We start from the raw sequence: 19,360 nt of genomic DNA on the forward strand, positions 1-19,360 counted from the left end.
GTGACATCTTGTATATGTCGTCTGTTCCAATCTCTTTCCAGTCAGCAGTTTTGGTCGTGCTTGGCTGTTGGGGTGGATGTTGTAGAGTTTGTTCTGTGTTTGATTCTTTTTGCCACATATTTTTAATATAGGCAGTGATTCACACAGCAATGCTGATGGAGTTTAAATAAAAGGGGGCTAACAAAGCATGCAGAGAAACAGATGGACAACAGTCAGTAATTGTAGAACTACAAAGTGCTTCTATATGGTAAGTGGAGCTGATAAAATGGACAGTGAGTGTAGAAACAAGGAGGTGGTTTTAATGTTATGGCTGATCAGTATATACAAGTGCTATTAAAAATATTCAATCCCACCAAAACATTAAAGCTATTATGGTGATGTGTATAGAGCTTAATGGAATATTCAACAAGATTCAGTAATTCAGCAGATAAAGACTTCATTTTTATAAATAAACAATAATGTAAGCCTTAATAAAAACCTAACATTTACCAGATTCTTTGAGGAAGGTGCATCGCTGATAGATGGAGGAGCGCAGACTGGGGGCACGTACATTATACAGACGGGCCTTCTCAATACGCCCATCAAACACACGCAGCAGAGGATCCTTCTCCTCCCACTGGGATATGATCTTATTGTCGATGAAAGTGGCAAACATCTGGGTCTCTATGAAACGAGACAGGAAAGGCAAGTACGGCTCTGGCTGGTCTGAAAGGAAGGACGCCTAAAGACAAAAGAAATAGTTGTCATGCATTTTTCTATATTATTTTCAATATTTTGTTTTTCTACTTTTCAGCAAGACTATTTCTGCAGGTCTACTTCTTAACAGGCTACAACAGTGTGACTTCATGCTTGACTGGCCTGCCTGCAGCCCAGATTTGTATGCCTCATCATAAAGAGGCAAATCAAACATCATGACTACAGACTGTTGAGCAGTTTAAGTCTCATATTAAGGAAGAATGAGCTAATGCCCCCCTTGCAAAACTTGCAAACCTTAATAAAAAATGTGATGGAACACAGAGCTAAACTCCATATTCAGAAAATACAGTGAAGGTGGTCAGTGAAAACATTGTACAGTACATCTTTTCTTTGCACTTTTGTCAGTTAAATAAAGGTTCAAGAGAATTAACAAATCTCAGATTCCTCTTTATACTGCATTTTAAAAACGTCCCAAAATTTTCCGAAATGAGGTTTACAACTATAGTAAATGGTGTTACACCTGGTTGGATGTACAGAGTGTTTTTAATTTCCTATATCTCTGTAAGTTATGTATGTACTTTTAGTTAACAGAACCCCTTCTTCAAAGTACATTGGCATGCCTCTGCTCTTGGTAAAATCAGAAATTTTTTTATATTATAATAAACTATAAGTGATGTGTTAAAACATGTTAATCTAGACTATAACTATTCAACCCAAATGATGTTTCACCTTTTTTGAAGCCTCATGACCTACATATTTTACCCAAGCATGGTGCTTTGCATCTGTGATATTGTTAATTTTTCACCTTGTCAAAGTTGTGCATCTGCTCCCGGTTGGAAAGCCATGATTCCATGTCTGGTGAGTTCTGGATGACAAATGCCTCATAGTCAGCAAACATTGCGACAAAGCGGGCTGCAAACACTTCCCTGAGCTGAACATTTAACTTAGCATTCTTTAGTTCTTCCTCATCAATGATGGTCCTTAATGCTGTGTTCTCCTCCCCTTCAGACTTTTGTCCAGCTATCAGGGCCTCCAGAGGGGCCACTTTCACCCCTGTGCGCTTGGCCAGAGCCTGAAGACGCTCCAAAGTGGGGTTTCCTTGCAGCAGCTCTGCGACATCCAATGGCAGATTGCCATTCCTATCATCATTTACTAAGTCTCTTAGAGCTTCACTCTTAAGCGCCGTCTCTGTTATGCGCGTCTGCGTGGAGGTGGGGGGAGGCGAGGACGCACCCCAGTATGTTGGCAGGTCGTAGTGCAACAGAACCTCACTAAGCTCCTGAATGAACTCAGCCTTGTTGGGAAACTGAGGGAAATCCTCAGGCAGCTCGATGCAGTGGTTGTCGATGTCCACAAAGCAAAGATTCGCCTGTAAATTAAGCCAAGAAATAAATATGTTTTATAACAAATAATATGTTTGTTCACACCTATCAGCCAAAACATTAGGACCCCTCCCTTATACAAAGGGTGTATGCCAGAGTCTATTTCATAACAGTTGTTCAGATAATGGACAGGGAGTTATTACTTCTTTTGCTGATGGTAGTTACTCGTAGAGCATGTGTGGAATGCAGCATCATTCCAGACGACTGGGTTGAAATTCTTCTGAAACAGTAAGGAGTGCTCACAGGCAGCCATGCTGAGTCCCAACTGACAGTGGTCCGAGGAGGAACAAGCCACGAACCACAGACAGATTTGTTGGGCGTCCAAGACTCATTAATGCCAGAAAAAAAGGCTATGACATCTGGCACAGACCAACAAAGGAGCCAAGAACTGTGGCTCAAATTGCAGAACATTTTGATACTAGTGATGAATGAATGTGTCTATGCACAGTGCATCAAAATGCTCTGACACAGTCAGTCCTGTCCACCACTGAAAGCAGCTACAATAGCCACACAAGCATTTGAGGTGGAAGAAGGTCAACTGGACAACAGAGCCCTGTTTTCTCCATGATCATGTGGATAGCCGAGAAAAATATTTTATATATGGCACCACTGTAGGATTATCCACCTCACAACCTACAGAGTTTACATATACACAGGACTCCTTCAGATGTCTTGGCGGGTCATAGTGATTTTGACAGCATATTAGGCAGGTAGTTCCTAATGTTTTGGCACATTAGTATGGTACAGTGTAAAATACAATGTTAAAATAAACAATGCTGTGCATTAAACTACACTGCGCTTTAAAAAGAATTAATAGGCTGTAAAGGATGCTGGCTAAATATGGCTTCTAAATCTGTAAAAATGTACTACATATAAATAGATTTAAAAGCTAATAATAGTAGAAGAGGGTGGTTAGATTACTGGAGACCTTGTAATATACCCACTATAAGAAAAGACTCAAGCATTTGGAATCTTGTATGACCTCAAGTGTCCATGTACCCGCATTATGTAGGGACAGCATGAAAGTCAAATCTCTGTTCAAGTGTGCATGAAGTTAACTTTCTATATATTTCTATATATTTCTATTTTTATAACTTTATAAATATTTTTAACTACTGTAGATACGCTAAAACTAGAAGCACTGTTTAAACAAATATGCAATGTCACTGAGCACTGTGCACAATTTTATAAATTAAATAATCAGTGTGTGTAAATGTACAAGTACAAGAGAATTTTTGCTCAATCACCTCTTGAGGCAGTTCCAGCTTGGAGCGATCTGCCCCCTCTTTAGATTGCAAGCCCATTACATAGGGCACCGGGGCATCCAAGAAGTGCAGCAAGGAAGCAGGCAAGATGGGTACGTATACATGCTGCCACTGGAAGGGAAAGAGGAGTGTGGTGATCCCCTCTGCCACAACCATCAGCCTTTGGTAATCTATAAAGACATAGGGGGTAGAATAAAACAACAATAATAAGAAACAAAAACTAGAGCTGATCATGTGAACTTGACTAGTCAAGTAACTGCAGTAGTGACGCACATTAAAGAATGTGGAGCAGTTGCTAATAACCACTAAATGGACGTTTATTTGTACTCAGTTTTGAAAGTCTCAGTACTGTTTCTTGTATTTAATCAAATTTTTAAACAGTAGGTAAAATGTACAAACAATGGATCTGTCCAAAATCCTAGTGAGCTCTCTACATAGACAGCATTTTAAGTCATCCTACGTGCTCTCCAGAGAAAAGGGGTGTCTGAATTCTTAGATACCTTAAAATGCTGCCTACTAAGGTGCCTTATTTTAAAGCGATAAACTGACTGAATGATGAGGGACCATCCGATGCTACCTTAACGGTGCAGGCAATCCCAGCATTTTGTGTGGCACAACTTTTCTTGCTAAAGATTTCAAATATGGCAGACCAATGTGGAGCAACAAGTTCTTTTCAAATGTAAATAAAATCTCATTGACTTTGTATGAAGGTATACAAGTGTCAATTTAACTGTTTTCGGTACCCAGAGGGAGATGTTAGCTGACATGATAGCGGGTTGTGTCGGCTCAGTCCATTGGTTTGAATAGCCTGAGGCAAACTGTGTTAGCTTAGTAAGCAAAAACTGCGGTGACACAATCGTTGTCTAAGCAGCATGTCTCAATAACCTGCCTTATAAGTGGATGTCTTATTAGAATCCTCTCTACTTAGGCAGCTGCTATGGGTAGGCAGTAGGCTGCAAAGCAGCACACTAGGTTTTCGAACAGACCCCAAAACACTCTGCTCATCAGGTAAGGATGTCTGTTGTCATACATTGCGCTTCATAATGGTCCACAGGTTTTCAATAGAAACCAAATTTGGACAGCAGGCAAGTCTAGCACCTGCACTCTCTTACTACAATGCTTTGCTGGTAACAGAATGTGGATATGTAGATATGCAGATTGTGGCTTGGCATCATCTTGCTGAAACAAGCATGAACATCCCAAAATAAAATGTTGCCTACATGACAGCATATCATTCTCCAAAATGCTATACCCCTCAGCTTTAATAATGCCTTCATACATATACAAGTTACACATTCCATAGGCACCAACGCAGCCCTTTACCATGACTGTTGCTGGCTTTTAAATTTTGCACTTGTAGCAGTTGTGATGGTATCTTTCCAGTTTGGCCTAAAAAACCTGACATTTATTACATCCAAAAACAGTTTGAAGAGGGGACTTGCCAGGTCATAGAACACACTTTTTACATGGCGTCATACTATCACAGATGAGTCTAAGCCCAGATAAGTCAGCAGCATTGTTAGATGTTGTTGATATATGGCCTCTGCTTTGCTTAGTGGGGTCTAATCTTGCATTTGTAGATGTAGTGACAAACAGTGTGAACTGACAAGGATTTTCCCCGGCCCACATGATTATACTCATTACAGACGCATGTAGATTTTGGATGTAGTGCCACCATAGAATATACATTTTTTAGCCTTGCCCTTCATGCACAGTTTTTTTTACATTCAAAAGACTATTCATTTTACACATTTTCCTTTCATACCCAAAAGATTCAAGACAGGTGTTTTTGATCATCCCTGAAAGGCTTCATTAGCATCTGTATTGAGTCAAATTTCACAGCGTTACTGCATAGCAATGGAATATTCATGAGCTGCTCTCCTTACATTTCCTCTCTCTCATCATCAAAGGCAAGCTAGAAACAACAGAATTTCTGAGCTAGCCCCAGTGGGTTTGAACTGATAAAGAGAGGAATCTCAGTATATGAAAGCCTGACCCTCTTGACTCATATGATTAATGACGAGATACTGAATTCATAGCCACATTTCTACATCCACAGTTGGCCAACAGCTTTAGTCCTCTGTTTTGCCTTTTGTCTAAAACACAGTGTGCTTTACCAGTCACCAGAAAATCAATAATAATATACTAATTTAACTCACCTTGTGAATACAGCAGCACCTGCATCTCAAGCAGGACGCAGGTAAAAAGCTGCACCAGGTTCTCAACACCCAGCAGCCGGAAGGCCTCACCTAGCGGAAAATCAGCCAGTGGCAGCTCATTGAGTCCCGGCCTCTGGCATACGATGGGTTCATACACTCCGTGAAACTTTAAGGAGCGGCCGGAAGCTGGGAGCGGGACTTCGTACAGCACGTTGTGAATGTAGCTCTCCAGTGGTAGTGGGGGAGGCTGCGGGGCCATGACGGCTCGGTGCAGCTGGCGGAGGAATCGCTGACATGCATGCATAAAGGGCATTGGCGTTATCAGGCAAAGAGCTTTAGAGACGTACAACGTGTCCCGCTCAGAATCGTAGCCAGAACTGCTGCAACAGCCACGACCCACAGAAGAGGCAGAAGAGTCGGTCTCATCTGAGCTGCTGGCTAAAGAGTCCATGCTGGAGGAGGAGGAGGAGGAGGAAGAGGATGAAGGGCAGGCAGGGGAAGAGGCATGCTCCGCGTTGTGCATTTGGTGCAAAGTCTGCATGGCGGAGCGAATCTGAGTGCTGGTGACTTCCTCATAAAAGGTGTGCACGAAGCCATAAGTGCGGGAGCCATCCTCTCGGGTAATAAGGAAAGAGTGGAACTGAGGAGTGAGGCCGTCCCTCTGGGTGCGGAATGACAGCCCTTTGGGCATGCAGAGCTGGAGAGGAAGACAAAAGTGCAGAGAGAATTAGTGTCGAAGTCAGTTATTAAAAAAAAAAATAATAATTTTAATGGGACAAAAGGAATTAACAGCAATAGATTTTCTATTTTTATGGCTATAAATAAAGCAAATAACATTTTAAAGCATATTATAAAAAAATAAAAGCAGAAGAACCAAAACTCTTGTTACATAAATTAATAATATATATATACACTGTATATACATATATATATATTCTAGAAGCTCAAATAAGAAACAAAAAAATCTTCAAACTAATAATAAGATATTTCTCATAATTTCTCTTTAAAATATTGAACTATTATAAAAGAATGTATTTACTATAACTACATTATAACAATAATATATTAATTTAAGATTTTTTTATATTATATTATTTAGGTGGTGGATCATTCTCAGCACTGCAGTGACACTGACATGGTGGTGGTGTGTTAGTGTGTGTTGTGCTGGTATGAGTGGATCAGACACAGCAATGCTGATGGAGTTTTAAAACACCTCACTGTCACTGCTGGACTGAGAATAGTCCACCAACCAAAAATATCCAGCCAACAGCGCCACTGATGAAGGTCTAGAAGATGACCAACTCAAACAGCAGCAATAGATGAGCGATCGTCTCTGACTTTACATCTACAAGGTGGACCAACTAGATAGGTGTGTCTATTAGAGTGGACAGTAAGTGGACATGATATTTAAAAACTCCAGCAGCGCTGCTGTGTCTGATCCACTCATACCAGCACAACACACACTAACACACCACCACCATGTCAGTGTCACAGTGCTGAGAATGATCCACCACCCAAATAATACCTGCTCTGTGGTCATCCTGTGGGGGTCCTGATCATTAAAGAACAGGGTGAAAGCAGTTTAAAAAAAAGTATGAAGAGAAACAGATAAACTACAGTCAGTAATTGTACAACCACAAAGTGTTTCTATATGGTAAGTGGAGCTGATAAAATGGACAGTGAGTGTAGAAACAAGGAGGTGGTTTTAATGTTATGGCTGATCAGTGTATATATATAATTAACAGTTCTTACACCTGTAAAGCCAAGAGATACATATAGTAAAAAGTCCTAGTGATGTTCTTCTGTTTATCAGCATTACTCTGATTCATCTTATCCAATCAAATGACTTGGCTGGGAGAACACCTGTGCTTACATCACTGGTGGAGAAATAGGCCAGCTCAGGTGTTTTTTTAGACTGAGAACTCCATGCTGACATAAGCAGAGAGGAAGGCTGAATAATTGATGGCTCTATAAGCAGCAGTGCTCACGGAAAAAATGACCTTGCGGTATAAGAATGATGGGTCAGAGAGTAGCGTTACCTCTAAATGGCCAGGGACAGTAACACTAGCCCTTAGTTGAACCTGGTGGCGCTTTGGGAGACTGTCAGAGTGTGTAAGGTGTGCAAAAAGGCTATATATATATATATATATATATATATATATATATATATATACATATATACATATATACAGTGGGGCTAAAAAGTATTTAGTCAGCCACTGATTGTGCAGGTTCTCCTACTTATAAAGATGAGAGAGGTCTGTAATTTTCATCATAGGTACACTTCAACTATGAGAGACAAAATGAGAAAAAATAATCCAGGAAATCACATTGTAGGATTTTTAAAGAATTTATTTGTAAATTATGGTGGAAAATAAGTATTTGGTCAATAACAAAAGTTCAACTCAATACTTTGTAACATAACCTTTGTTGGCAATGACAGAAGTCAAACGTTTCCTGTAAGTCTTCACCAGGTTTGCACACACTGTAGCTGGTATTTTGGCCCATTCCTCCATGCAGATCTCCTCTAGAGCAGTGATGTTTTGGGGCTGTCGCTGGACAACACGGACTCCACAAATTGTCTATGGGGTTGAGGTCTGGAGACTGGCTAGGCCACTCCAGGACCTTGAAATGCTTTTTACGGAGCCACTCCTTCGTTGCCCGAGCGGTGTGTTTGGGATCATTGTCATGCTGGAAGACCCAGCCACGTTCCATCTTCAATGCTCTCACTGATGGAAGGAGGTTTTGGCTTAAAATCTCACGATACATGGCCCCGTTCATTCTTCCCTTAACCCGGATCAGTCGTCCTGTCCCCTTTGCAGAAAAACAGCCCCAAAGCATGATGTTTCCACCCCCATGCTTCACAGTAGGTATGGTGTTCTTGGGTTTTTCTTCTTCCTCCAAACACGACGAGTTGAGTTTTTACCAAAAAGTTCCATTTTGGTTTCATCTGACCACATGATATTCTCCCAATCCTCTTCTGGATCATCCATATGCTCTCTGGCAAACTTCAGACGGGCCTGGACATGTACTGGCTTAAGCAGGGGGACACGCCTGGCACTGCAGGATTGGAGTCCCTCTCGGCGTAGTGTGTATACCGATGGTAGCCTTTGTTACTTTGGTCCCAGCTCTCTGCAGGTCATTCATCAGGTCCCTCCGTGTAGTTCTGGGATTTTTGCTCACCGTTCTCATGATCATTTTGACCCCACAGGATGAGATCTTGACCCCAAGGGAGATTATCAATGGTCTTGTATGTCTTCCATTTTCTTACAATTGTTCCCACAGTTGATTTATTCACACCAACCTGCTTGCCTATTGTAGATTCACTCTTCCCAGCCTGGTGCAGGTCTACAATTTTCTTCCTGGTGTCCTTCGACAGCTCTTTGGTCTTGGCCATGGTTGAGTTTGGAGTCTGACTGTTTGAGGCTGTGGACAGGTGTCTTTTATACAGATAACGAGGTCAAACAGGTGCCATTAATACAGGTAACGAGTGGAGGACAGAAGAGCTTCTTAAAGAAGAAGTTACAGGTCTGTGAGAGCCAGAAATCTTGCTTGTTAGTTATTGACCAAATACTTATTTTCCACCATAATTTACAAATAAATTCTTTAAAAATCCTAAAATTTCCTGGATTTTTTTTTCTCATTTAGTCTCTCATAGTTGAAGTGTACCTATGATGAAAATTACAGACCTCTCTCATCTAAGTAGGAGAACCTGCACAATCAGTGGCTGACTAAATACTTTTTGACCTCACTGTATGTATATATATATATATACAGTGTATCACAAAAGTGAGTACACCCCTCACATTTCTGCAGATATTTAAGTATATCTTTTCATGGGACAACACTGACAAAATGACACTTTGACACAATGAAAAGTAGTCTGTGTGCAGCTTATATAACAGTGTAAATTTATTCTTCCCTCAAAATAACTCAATATACAGCCATTAATGTCTAAACCACCGGCAACAAAAGTGAGTACACCCCTAAGAGACTACACCCCTAAATGTCCAAATTGAGCACTGCTTGTCATTTTCCCTCCAAAATGTCATGTGATTTGTTAGTGTTACTAGGTCTCAGGTGTGCATAGGGAGCAGGTGTGTTCAATTTAGTAGTACAGCTCTCACACTCTCTCATACTGGTCACTGAAAGTTCCAACATGGCACCTCATGGCAAAGAACTCTCTGAGGATCTTAAAAGATGAATTGTTGCGCTACATGAAGATGGCCAAGGCTACAAGAAGATTGCCAACACCCTGAAACTGAGCTGCAGCACAGTGGCCAAGATCATCCAGCGTTTTAAAAGAGCAGGGTCCACTCAGAACAGACCTCGCGTTGGTCGTCCAAAGAAGCTGAGTGCACGTGCTCAGCGTCACATCCAACTGCTGTCTTTGAAAGATAGGCGCAGGAGTGCTGTCAGCATTGCTGCAGAGATTGAAAAGGTGGGGGGTCAGCCTGTCAGTGCTCAGACCATACGCCGCACACTACATCAAATTGGTCTGCATGGCTGTCACCCCAGAAGGAAGCCTCTTCTGAAGTCTCTACACAAGAAAGCCCGCAAACAGTTTGCTGAAGACATGTCAACAAAGGACATGGATTACTGGAACCATGTCCTATGGTCTGATGAGACCAAGATTAATTTGTTTGGTTCCGATGGTCTCAAACATGTGTGGCGGCAATCAGGTGAGGAGTACAAAGATAAGTGTGTCATGCCTACAGTCAAGCATGGTGGTGGGAATGCCATGGTCTGGGGCTGCATGAGTGCAGCAGGTGTTGGGGAGTTACATTTCATTGAGGGACACATGAACTCCAATATGTACTGTGAAATACTGAAGCAGAGCATGATCCCCTACCTCCGGAAACTGGATCGCAGGGCAGTGTTCCAGCATGATAATGACCCCAAACACACCTCTAAGACGACCACTGCTTTATTGAAGAGGCTGAGGGTAAAGGTGATGGACTGGCCAAGCATGTCTCCAGACCTAAACCCAATAGAACATCTTTGGGGCATCCTCAAGCGGAAGGTGGAGGAGCGCAAAGTCTCGAATATCCGCCAGCTCCGTGATGTCGTCATGGAGGAGTGGAAAAGCATTCCAGTGGCAACCTGTGAAGCTCTGGTAAACTCCATGCCCAGGAGAGTTAAGGTAGTTCTGGGAAATAATGGTGGCCACACAAAATATTGACACTTCAGGAACTTTCACTAAGGGGTGTACTCACTTTTGTTGCCGGTGGTTTAGACATTAATGGCTGTATATTGAGTTATTTTGAGGGAAGAATAAATTTACACTGTTATATAAGCTGCACACAGACTACTTTTCATTGTGTCAAAGTGTCATTTTGTCAGTGTTGTCCCATGAAAAGATATACTTAAATATCTGCAGAAATGTGAGGGGTGTACTCACTTTTGTGATACACTGTATATATATATATATATATATATATATATATATATATATATATATATATATATATATATATACAGTGTATCACAAAAGTGAGTACACCCCTCACATTTCTGCAAATATTTCATTATATCTTTTCATGGGACAACACTATAGACATGAAACTTGGATATAACTTAGAGTAGTCAGTGTACAGCGTGTATAGCAGTGTAGATTTACTGTCTTCTGAAAATAACTCAACACACAGCCATTAATGTCTAAATAGCTGGCAACATAAGTGAGTACACCCCACAGTGAACATGTCCAAATTGTGCCCAAATTTGTCGTTGTTCCTCCCTGGTGTCATGTGTCAAGGTCCCAGGTGTAAATGGGGAGCAGGGCTGTTAAATTTGGTGTTTTGGGTACAATTCTCTCATACTGGCCACTGGATATTCAACATGGCACCTCATGGCAAAGAACTCTCTGAGGATGTGAGAAATAGAATTGTTGCTCTCCACAAAGATGGCCTGGGCTATAAGAAGATTGCTAACACCCTGAAACTGAGCTACAGCATGGTGGCCAAGGTCATACAGCGGTTTTCCAGGACAGGTTCCACTCGGAACAGGCTTCGCCAGGGTCGACCAAAGAAGTTGAGTCCACGTGTTCGGCGTCATATCCAGAGGTTGGCTTTAAAAAATAGACACATGAGTGCTGCCAGCATTGCTGCAGAGGTTGAAGAAGTGGGAGGTCAGCCTGTCAGTGCTCAGACCATACGCCGCACACTGCATCAACTCGGTCTGCATGGTCGTCATCCCAGAAGGAAGCTGACGCACAAGAAAGCCAGCAAACAGTTTGCTGAAAACAAGCAGTCCAAGAACATGGATTACTGGAATGCCCTGTGGTCTGACGAGACCAAGATAAACTTGTTTGGCTCAGATGGTGTCCAGCATGTGTGGCGGCGCCCTGGTGAGAAGTACCAAGACAACTGTATCTTGCCTACAGTCAAGCATGGTGGTGGTAGCATCATGGTCTTGGGCTGCATGAGTGTTGCTGGCACTGGGGAGCTGCAGTTCATTGAGGGAAACATGAATTCCAACATGTACTGTGACATTCTGAAACAGAGCATGATCCCCTCCCTTCGAAAACTGGGCCTCATGGCAGTTTTCCAACAGGATAACGACCCCAAACACAACCTCCAAGATGACAACTGCCTTGCTGAGGAAGCTGAAGGTAAAGGTGATGGACTAAACCCAATTGAGCATCTGTGGCGCTTCCTCAAGTGGAAGGTGGAGGGGTTCAAGGTGTCTAACATCCACCAGCTCCGTGATGTCATCATGGAGGAGTGGAAGAGGATTCCAGTAGCAATCTGTGCAGCTCTGGTGAATTCCATGCCCAGGAGGGTTAAGGCAGTGCTGGATAATAATGGTGGTCACACAAAATATTGACACTTTGGGCACAATTTGGACATGTTCACTGTGGGGTGTACTCACTTATGTTGCCAGCCATTTAGACATTAATGGCTGTGTGTTGAGTTATTTTCAGAAGACAGTAAATCTACACTGCTATACAAGCTGTACACTGACTACTCTAAGTTATATCCAAGTTTCATGTCTATAGTGTTGTCCCATGAAAAGATATAATGAAATATTTGCAGAAATGTGAGGGGTGTACTCACTTTTGTGATACACTGTATATATAAAGAGAGCCAAGAATCTTCTGTGTAAAAAGTATGAATTCAGAAAATTGCAGTTAAGCTAATAGTAGTCAACTAATCAATGCAAAAAATAAATAGATGCAACATTTATTAATCATCATTATGTATTTACTTACCATGTTAACAGCATCCTGGTCAAAAGGGTTGCAACTGATGTTTTCTGGGTAGTGGGCCAAGACTTTGGACTTGAAGGTCCTTTTAAGTGGACTCTGGTCAAAGTTCTCACCTGTCAGAAAAGCATGAGCAAAAGGAAAAGCTGAAAGAAACCTTCAAATAAATGATATCTAAAATAATATTCGCACCTGGTTAAGACCATAGAAAGAACTCTAGAATTTTTTTTTCTAAACAAACTTCTGAAATGTCTTTATTAAACATATAAGAACCAAACCAATAACAAAAACTTATTTTGAATTTAGCGCCAGCTTCATACTCTATGTGTAACTTTCTGACTCAGCACTTAGCTATGATGATACCAGCTATGATGGTACAGGCGATGATAGTACTAAATAAGGCTCAATGATCTGACCTAAATTTATTTAACTTATACATACTTCAGGTACCTAAACAACACAAGGGTTAATCACATAATTAGATACTGTTGAATATGTACAAACCCAGTAGTCAAACAAATTGCAGATTTTTGGTCATTTTACAAACTGTCCCAATTTTTCTATTTTCTTGAACCTTTTTCTAACTGACAGAAGTAAATGTCTACAACAGTGTGTTTTCAGACACAGAGGGTGTGTGCCTGACTGTCCTGCCTGCAGTTCATTTTCCTATTAAAAATGTATGCTGACTGGCCGCTCAGGTGGCACAGCGGTAAAAACACGTTGTTCACTAGAGCTGAGATCTCGAATACATCGTATCGAATCCTGGCTCTGCCTGCCGGCTGAGGCTGAGCGGCCACATGAGCAACGATTGGCCTGTTGTTCAGATAGGGGCGGGATTAAGCCGGATGGGGACTCTTTCTCAGACTAGTGCGATTACGTCCTCTGCTGGCTGGTTGGTAGTGCCTGCACGTAGATGGGAAAGGAGTGCGGTAGGGGGTGTGGCTCTCCGTACACATCGCTGTACTGCACTGCACTCATCAAGTGTAGGTGATAAGATGTTCGATTGCTGTGCACGTGTCGGAGGGGGTGTGGAGCAGCCTCGTCCGTCCCAATCAGGAGCAGGGACCAGCATTAGTAAGAGGATGATTGACGGGCAGAAATTGGATGCGCTAAAGTGGGAGAAAAAGGGGGAATAAAAATGTATGCTGTATCATGAAGAGGAAAATCAGACAACAGCAACCACAGACTGTTGAGCAAAAATTCCACTTGCAAAACTGCAACAATTAGTGTCCTCAGTTCCCAAACCACTAAAAAGTGTAATTAATAGGACACAATGTAATACGGGGTAAACATGCCTTAGACCTATTAAATGTAAAATTATGATAGCTTAAAAAAAAAAAAAAAGTAATGCTAATGTTAATGATTTTTTTAAAGTAATTTTGGGTTAAATTATCCAGCAAGGCAGCTCAGATTATGTAATCTATCTTAAATTGAACTTTAACTCAACAGTTAGCCTGTCGAAAAGGAAAAATCTCTATTATTATGGCACAAAATAATGAATAGTGTAGTTCCAAGGCTATCAATATCTGACTCACGGTTATGCCAAGTTATGATAGGAATGAGTCGAGCAGCTGCATTAAGAAATGTGTCATGCAGCATTTATATACAGGGCTTCAGCTATTTGTTGAGCCATTCCCTTTTCTAATCGAATTAAGAATCCTTCTTCCCTGTCCACTTTTAAATCGTTATTTTAAAAGTGCGGCTATCTTTTCCAATCAGAATATATTTGGATGAGTATTTATGGGACCAGGCAGAAACATCTGAGGATTCTATAATCGAATCAAGCCATAATTTAATGGCTAAAAGAACAAAGTTATTTAAATGCCTCTACAGTTTCCCTGTTACGGCCTGCTAACGAGGTCACTGGGCTCGTTAAAAGATCAAAACACATACAGGATTAGATGGGTTGAACTTTGAACTGTGTTCGTTAAAAGAATAACTCCTGCAAGATAAAAACGGGTTGAGGTCACTGTATTCTTAGAAAACATTTAAAAAACCAAAAAGTGCAGGCAAGATGACAGTATTTTTTTTAAATGATATTAATAAGCACACCCGATTGTTGGAGAGAATGGTGGTCAAATGGGCCAGAAAGATGTAAAAAAATTGTTTTATGGATATAATGGTATTGAAATGTAAAGATGAGATGCAAAATAAATTAAGCCTTTATTACTTTAGCATGTGATGTGTTAGTGTGAAGTAAAAAGGGTAGGAACAGCGGGAATGTGTAAGTCCTACATACATCCTGTAAAACATGGAAAGGAGATGGTGGAAAAGGCTTAAGACAGAAGCAGAGGAGAAAAGCAGGAGCCGATTAACAATAACAAGATCAGAGAGGAATGACCCAGATTTCACTAGCACAACCACAAAGAACAAATGCTGGGAGGAAGAACAGGGAAGAATAAGAAAAGTGGTGGAAAAAGCTTAACAATAACAATAGAGCAAAAGAACAGCAACAGAGGCAGAAATCTACAAAGCTAGGTCTGGAGGAAGTGAGACAGTGACATCATGGTAGCGAGGGCTGGAAACGGATTGGGAGAGGTAAGGAAGTTGTAAAGGAAGTAGCTAGCCATGATGATGTTTACCTGCAGCCACGGCCTCTGGGTCTCTGCCCTGACGATCTGCTTCTAGCCATTGGTACAAAGCTGAGATGGCGCATGAGCACAGACAGACACAGACAAAAAATGCAAACGTCAAACCAAACAAAGACGGAAAAGCAAACACATTGAATTAATACATGATGACAGACATGTAAACAATGTGGTATGTTGAGCTTCAGCAGATGAATAGCAGGTTAATGTGACAAGCACAAGATAAATGCATGAAACATGGGCACGGATATGAGAAATTAACAAAGCTGTTATTTCTGTGATAACAGAGTGCTATATCCATCCCATCTTATGCAAGTGGGTGAACAATTATCCACTCAAATACCATGTTCTAGTAAATATATATACAAAGTTCAGCCTTTATTAGTTTCAAATTTGTATTACGTTAAAAATGAATGTGCTTTGTAATGTTTATGGCTTTTTTGTCTTAAGAAGAATTATTTGTTTTCACAATGTGATTGTAAAGCAGTGGTAGTTTAACAGTAAAAACTATTGATCAAAAAGTTGCTCGTTTAAGCTCACTACTACTAGGTTGGCACTGTTGGGCCCATGAGTAAGGCTGTATTCAGTTACAATTGCATTACCCAACTGCATTATGCTTCCTTTCTACTGTACTGATGTTGATCTCCACTCCTGATTGAGGAGAGTGACACTGACACGTGTGCAGAACCCGACTGCATCTTTCCTCGTGCAGGTGAAGAGTTCATATGTGGATCAGCTTTGTGTACAGAGAGCCAGAGCCTGATCAACGCATTATTCCTTGACTCTGTGCAGGTGCCATCAATCAGCCAGCAGAGGTCATAACTGCATCAGATATGAGGTCCTGGCTCCGGCTCCCACCCTGTATGAACAACAGCCAATCGTTGTTCATGTAGCCGCCCAGCCTGCCGAATGGCAGAGCTGAGTTTGGAACCGACAAGTTTCAAATATCAGCTCTGGTGCGCTAGCGTGTTTACCACTGCGCCACCTAAGCGGCAAGTCATAATTTCTAACCTTTGCTTTGTCTGGGCTCACAAAATGTGTTGTTATTGTTATTGATCAGTTTTTAGCGCCGTACCGACACACTGGGGTCATTTATACGGCGGTACTCAAGTTGCTTCTTCACTTTGTGTCATTTAAAATGAATTATAAAAGATGTTTTAGATTGAAATATGTTAAAAAATTCTTTATTTTCCCTGGTGCTGAAGATTTAAGCACATTTCGTGTCTCGTTTTTATTAAAAAAAACCTCAGTCTTTCTGAGTTTAGTGTTTTGCAGTCTATCAGTATGTGTTTGATTGTTAGTCTTTTTTTACAGTGATGGCAGGTTGGAGCATCTTCCCTAGTGAGGAGATGCTTGTGCGTTAGCTTAGTGTGTCTGATTCGGCATCTTGTGAGGATGGTTTGGTTTAGTCGGCTGTCCATTCTAGTATAGGTTTGTCCTACTTTTGGCTCTATTTCGTACAGTTTGTTTCAGAAAATGTGTTGGGATAAGAAATCTATTTAATTTGGAACAATGAAATGTTAGAAATAATTGAACAATCATTTCGATAAACCTGCAGAGATCTTGAGCTTAAGCTGTAACTTGATATTATATGCTGTTAAACTGTTCTTATTGACAGATGTTAAATTTGTGTTACTTAAAAAAAAACATTGCCATGAATAGGATGCTAATTCACCATACATAAATCAATGTAATTCAGCTGGCATAATAAAATGCTTAGCGCAAGACGTTGCCTCTTTTGTTGGTGACCCAGTGCTGTCACCTTCATAAAAACTGTCATTACATCATGACTAACACACTTTATGCTGACTAAACATGACTTCCTTATACATGACTTCATGAAGACTATTATTACAGAGGTGGACAAATCACTAGCCCAGGAAAAAACAAGGTACGGTTTAGGTTACGAGCTTTTTATAACATGCATACATCATTCTTTTTTTCAGTTGAAACCAAAAATATTCAACCCTATTCAGCTTAAAATGTATCATCACAAAAAGTCTCAGTAAACAGAGAAAGAAGATTTATCAATACATACAAGCAACTGAGCACATAAAATTACATGGAAACACATTTAGTTCTCATAATGAATGTCTATGTGCACTATTATTCAACCCTCAGCCTCAGTACTTGGTGGAACATCCTTTTGCCTTGATAACCTCTAATTAGCAACAGCAGAAAAACAGTATGCAAATTTAATACATTTTATATAAAGTTATTAAGTTGCAATTCTAGGTTCTTCATGACTTGAGGCCTGAATCAAAAGCTTTGAATAAACTTCAGGCCTAATTGAAAACTGAGTTAACTCAGTAAACATTAGCTCTACAATGACTAGTTTATTGTAGAAATGTTATTGATTATCTCATAACCAATAGAGAAAATAAATGTTTGATTAAAGCTTGCTTACAGAGTAAGAGTGCTGATTTATAACGCACCCTCACCCACCATCAGTGCTCATGTGCCAGCTCTGTGTATAGTCGCATTTATATTATTTAAAATGTAATTGAAGCAAAACATTATACATTACAATCACAAAGGTGAAGCTGTTTACTGTGCATTCAGGCTCCATACTGACACTAAACACATGTGGATCTGCGTGTTACGTTATTGTGCATAGTGTTACAGTATACAGTAATTCCTCCTCGATCGCGGGGGTTGCGTTCCAGAAGGTGAAAGGTGAAAATCCGCGAAGTAAAAACATGTTTATATGGTTATTTTTATAACCCGATTCCATCGGCTTTAGCATTTAGCATCTTGTCATTAAAACCAATGGATTGAGGTAGCACAGCATGCTAACGTCAATATAACATCTCTTTATGTAACGATAACGGTTACATTTCCTGACAAGCCCGAACTTGCAAATAAAAACACTCGGTACAAGTTTATACAAGTTAAAAATCAGTAATATTTTATTTACGTTTGAAAAGAACTCCATTCGTTTGTCCGTACCTTCAGCCATGTTTATTTTTCTGCAAGAGAGGAGCACCCGACCCGCAATGAATTCTGGAATTGTCTTGATCACTAAGGAAGCGTCGGATGCTCACTAATTTTTGAGTGAAAATAACATTGAAACGTTAAGAAGTGAGGATATTAAAGCATCTAGGATTTGGAACAGCCTCCTAATCGGGAGCGCGCACAGGATGACGTAAAATGTGTCTATGTAGAGAGAGAGCTAGCTTTTCAAACACACCCCCTTGTCTGCAGAAATCGGCGAACCAGCGAAAAATCCGCAATTTATATTTAGACATGCTTGCAAATAAAATCCGCGATAGAGTGAAGCCGCAAAAGTCGAAGCGTGATATAGAGCGAGGGATTACTGTAAAACGCTGCACTACACTAGTCATAGCGACTGCATCTCTATTCTTCATGATAAACATGAACTGCTTCTGCTTACGGTGTTTCATCTTACTCTTGTTCATTACCGATACGTGAGCCCTGTTACACTGTCATTGAATAAATGCATAAAAATGCATTTTTAATTTGAAACTCAGTGAAGTATTGAAGATTTTAATGAAACGATAGAAAGTTTGTTGATTATTAGTCATGCACCTTTTAGAATCCTGACAGTGGTATAATGCTGCAAACATTAAAAGCAGCCTTTTATCATTCCTCACAGCTAAATCTTACCACTGGGATCTCATTAAAACATACCAAACTCTTCGGACAGTGACAAAATTAAAATCGAACCCAGCTCCCTACTGTTCAAGAGCTATGTAGCAGCAACACTACACGCAGTCCCAGCACAACGATTAATTAAGTCTTTCCCGTTGACTTTATGCTACTTTATAGCACAATCCACTTATTAGTTTCATAAGATAAAGATTTTATAAGATTCATTCCAAATGGCCACTGTTGGACCCCTGAGCAAAGCCCTTAACCCTCAATTACTTTTTGGATTAAAGCATCCACAGTGGATCTCAATCTTGTCTTCATCTTGCCCTGTCCTGAATATCTTCCCCTTCACCCCAACCACCTGCATGTACTCCCTCACTGCATCCATGAACCTCCCCTTCGGCCTTCCTCTCCTACTCTTACCTGACTCTTACTCCTCAGCACCCATGCCCTG

At 40.7% G+C, this 19,360-nt stretch overlaps 1 protein-coding gene across 4 annotated transcripts in view; it reads right to left on the reverse strand.

Annotated features, from left to right (window-relative positions):
- Window positions 1-19,360, reverse strand: part of dennd5b (DENN/MADD domain containing 5B) — a 66,500-nt gene that overhangs the window by 28,729 nt on the left and 18,411 nt on the right. For 2 of the 4 annotated variants that reach the window (XM_063003870.1, XM_063003861.1), the window contains exons 2-7: window positions 15,289-15,348; window positions 12,713-12,822; window positions 5,503-6,199; window positions 3,326-3,513; window positions 1,502-2,065; window positions 490-721 (exon numbers count right to left, since the gene is read on the reverse strand). In XM_063003870.1, the coding sequence (XP_062859940.1) occupies window positions 490-721; window positions 1,502-2,065; window positions 3,326-3,513; window positions 5,503-6,199; window positions 12,713-12,822; window positions 15,289-15,348 (1,851 nt within the window). The remainder of the gene's footprint in view (window positions 1-489; window positions 722-1,501; window positions 2,066-3,325; window positions 3,514-5,502; window positions 6,200-12,712; window positions 12,823-15,288; window positions 15,349-19,360) is intronic. The other 2 variants (XM_063003855.1, XM_063003846.1) reach the window with 1 other exon arrangement.

Source organism: Trichomycterus rosablanca, chromosome 1 (genome assembly GCF_030014385.1).
Source record: "Trichomycterus rosablanca isolate fTriRos1 chromosome 1, fTriRos1.hap1, whole genome shotgun sequence".
NCBI lineage: Eukaryota > Metazoa > Chordata > Actinopteri > Siluriformes > Trichomycteridae > Trichomycterus > Trichomycterus rosablanca.